This window comes from Myotis brandtii, unplaced genomic scaffold, assembly GCF_000412655.1.
Source record: "Myotis brandtii unplaced genomic scaffold, ASM41265v1 scaffold1236, whole genome shotgun sequence".
NCBI classification, from domain to species: domain Eukaryota; kingdom Metazoa; phylum Chordata; class Mammalia; order Chiroptera; family Vespertilionidae; genus Myotis; species Myotis brandtii.
This window is the reverse complement of record NW_005354316.1, coordinates 824,589-827,241: the sequence shown is the minus strand read 5'-3', so window position 1 is coordinate 827,241 and position 2,653 is coordinate 824,589. Positions and strand designations below refer to the sequence as shown.

The following is a 2,653-nucleotide window of genomic DNA, read 5'->3' as shown; positions in this document are numbered from 1 at the left end:
TCCAGTCCCGGTCGAGCCTGCAGGCCACACCACCGCCCCTCTGTCAGCTCAGCCCGGCACTTCCCTTACCAGCGTGGTCAGGCTCAGACGCCCTGGGACAGGCCAGGCCAGTGCCCCCCCCCCAGCTCTCCTGCCCCCAGAGGCTGTGTTCCCAGGGACCCCGGGGGCCAGGCTGCTGAAGGGAGGGTCCAGGTGGGAGGCAAGGACAGTGCTGGGCCAGTGGGGTGGGCGGCCTGGGAACTGTGGCTTCTGGTCTGCCACACACACACATACCCCAGTTTACCTCCCAGGGCTCCCCCCTTTGGATTTCACAGTCCACATGGCCCTGCTGGTCCAACCTGGGGCAGGGCGGGGCGGGGCCGGGCAGGCCCTACAGTGATTCCCAGGATCACCCAGCTTCATGGTCAGGGAACAAGGGTGACTCCAGGGCCCCGGGGTGCTACTGAGGGTGAGGGGTTCTGCTGGGCCCTGGGCACTTTTGGGAGGTACCTGGCTTTGAGGTCTGTTGTGAGCCCCCACTAGATGAGGCTGATGAGGGGGAAGTGCTGGTTCCCACACTCGAGGGGCCCCCAGGCGTGGACAAGGCAGGTGGCTTCAGAGTTGTGCCTGAGGGGGGATGCGGGCCCATGCTCCCCCCAGAGCTGGTCGTGGAGGGTCCCTGAGAAGGCTTGGGGGGCCTGGTGGCTTCCGGAGTAGAGGTGCTTAAGGGGGGGTGCGGGCCCATGCTCCCCCCAGAGCTGGTCGTGGAGGGTCCCTGAGAAGGTTTGGGGGGCCTGGGGGGTTCCGGAGTAGAGGTGCCTGAGGTGGGGTGCGGGCCTATGCTCCCCCCAGAGCTGGTCGTGGAGGGTCCCTGAGAAGGCTCGGGGGGCCTGGGGGCTTCCGAAGTGGAGCTGCTTGAGGGCCGGGTTGTTCTTCCAGTCTCTGGGGGTGTTGGGGAACCTGGGGGGCCTGGGGGCCGGGGACACAGCTCCGCTTGCCTTTGTCCCCAGCAGGCCCCAGCAAGATCCCTCCCTGAGGTCACCAGGCGGAGACTCACCTGTGGGGGGCGGCCCCTGCTCGGAGACCTGGATCTCCACCACTGTGGTCGCTGTGCCCGCTGTCACCGTGTTCTTGGCCTGCACCTAGGGAGGGAAGGGGGCTTGTCCCTCTGAGGTGCCCCCGGACCCCGCCCCTCAGGCGCTGCGGCTCCTCACCTCTGCATAGAAGACTCCAGCCTGCCCCAGCGGGGTGGCGGTCAGCACCGCCTCCCCGTCCATCCGGAAGTCGGAGTTGTTGGTGATTTCGTAAGTGATGGCCGAGTTGAGGTCCTGGACAGGGCCCCAGTGAGCGCTGGGCCCAGGCTGCCCCCATGGCCCCCACCCACCCCCAGAGGGGAGGCCAGGCCCGCCCAGGGACCGGGCGGCACCTACTGGGAACTCGGGGTCCTGGGCCTGGATCCTCAGGGGCTGGGAGGGGTCCGCTGCATCCTTGACCGCCACGCCCACACCAGAGCCCAGAGGCACGGCGCCGCGGTACAGGCTCTGCGGGAACCGGGGCAAGCTTCCCGCGGCGGCACGGGCCTCTACGGTGACCTGGGTCACTGAGTACCGGGCCCGGTCCTCCTGCTCACCCTGGGGTGGGGGGGGCAGCAGTGAGTCCTTGCAGGACGAGTCCTGCGCCCTGGGGCTCAGGGAGGGGCCTGGAGACCGGGCCAGGGCACCCACCTTGACCAGCAAGAGGAAGGTCTTGGGACTGGGGACGCTCCTGGCCATGGTGAGGTTGCCTGAGTCGGCGTTGATGACAAAAGTGCCATCCTCGTTTCCTGGGGGGATGCAGGAGGGTTGGGCCGGCCCCCTCCAGGGTCCCAGTTGGCTCTGCCCACGTGGGGGTGGGTCTGGGTCGGGTGCTAAGTGGAGAGACGCTGGGGCCTGGCTCACTCACCCCTCAGGATGCTGTAGATGATCCGCTGGTTGATGCCCCGATCCCCGTCCACGGCATAGATGGGCCCAGGTCGCAGGGTGAGAGGGGCTGGCTGTGGGGACGGCGGGGAGGAGAGTCCGTGGGCTGGTGTGAAGGCTCCAGCTCGGCCCCTCCCCTCCCCTCCCCTCACAGTGCCTGGAACACCCCGCCCTTCCACGCCCCGGGAGGGGCCTGTCCTCCGCAGGATGACCCAGGACACCCTCATGGACCCGTTGGTAATGAGTCATCTTGCCCAAAGACATGGGATTGGCCTGAGCGATGGGTGTCTCAGAAGGTGGCACCCCTGGGGACGGGCAGCTCGAGGGGAGGTTCTGGATCCCCTCCGGTGCCTCTGTGCACCCCTCGGGGCAGGAGCAGGGACAAGCAGCCCCTCAGGGCCCACCAGCCCCCCCCCCCGCCCCATTGGGTCTGGCTCTGCCCCAGGACAGCTGGGCCCTGTCCACTTCATTCTCATTTCAGAGGCGTTGGCTCACCACTCGCGGGCAGAGGGTTAGACAAGATTGGTTTACAAAACAATGCTCACAGCTGTTTAAAAGTCATGATTTAATTTGGCCCCAGGGCACCCAGCCCACGCGCCCCCCGCCCCCCTCCAGTACCAGTTTGTGGCCTGTGGGGATGGCCCCGTGGTACTGGGCTTGGACGCAGATGTGAAGGTCTGAGTAGAGGCAGGGCAGGAACCAGGGCGGCCGCCGGT

The 2,653-nt window shown here is 67.4% G+C and overlaps 1 protein-coding gene across 1 annotated transcript in view; it reads right to left on the bottom strand.

Annotated features, from left to right (window-relative positions):
* CDHR5 (cadherin-related family member 5) overlaps positions 1-2,653 on the bottom strand; it is a gene marked incomplete at its 5' end in the record, with an annotated part of 7,869 nt that overhangs the window by 3,321 nt on the left and 1,895 nt on the right. The window contains 8 exons of the mRNA XM_014534005.1: positions 70-175; positions 441-948; positions 1,037-1,121; positions 1,194-1,307; positions 1,410-1,610; positions 1,704-1,801; positions 1,921-2,011; positions 2,556-2,651. Of these exons, the coding sequence (XP_014389491.1) occupies positions 70-175; positions 441-948; positions 1,037-1,121; positions 1,194-1,307; positions 1,410-1,610; positions 1,704-1,801; positions 1,921-2,011; positions 2,556-2,651 (1,299 nt within the window). The remainder of the gene's footprint in view (positions 1-69; positions 176-440; positions 949-1,036; positions 1,122-1,193; positions 1,308-1,409; positions 1,611-1,703; positions 1,802-1,920; positions 2,012-2,555; positions 2,652-2,653) is intronic.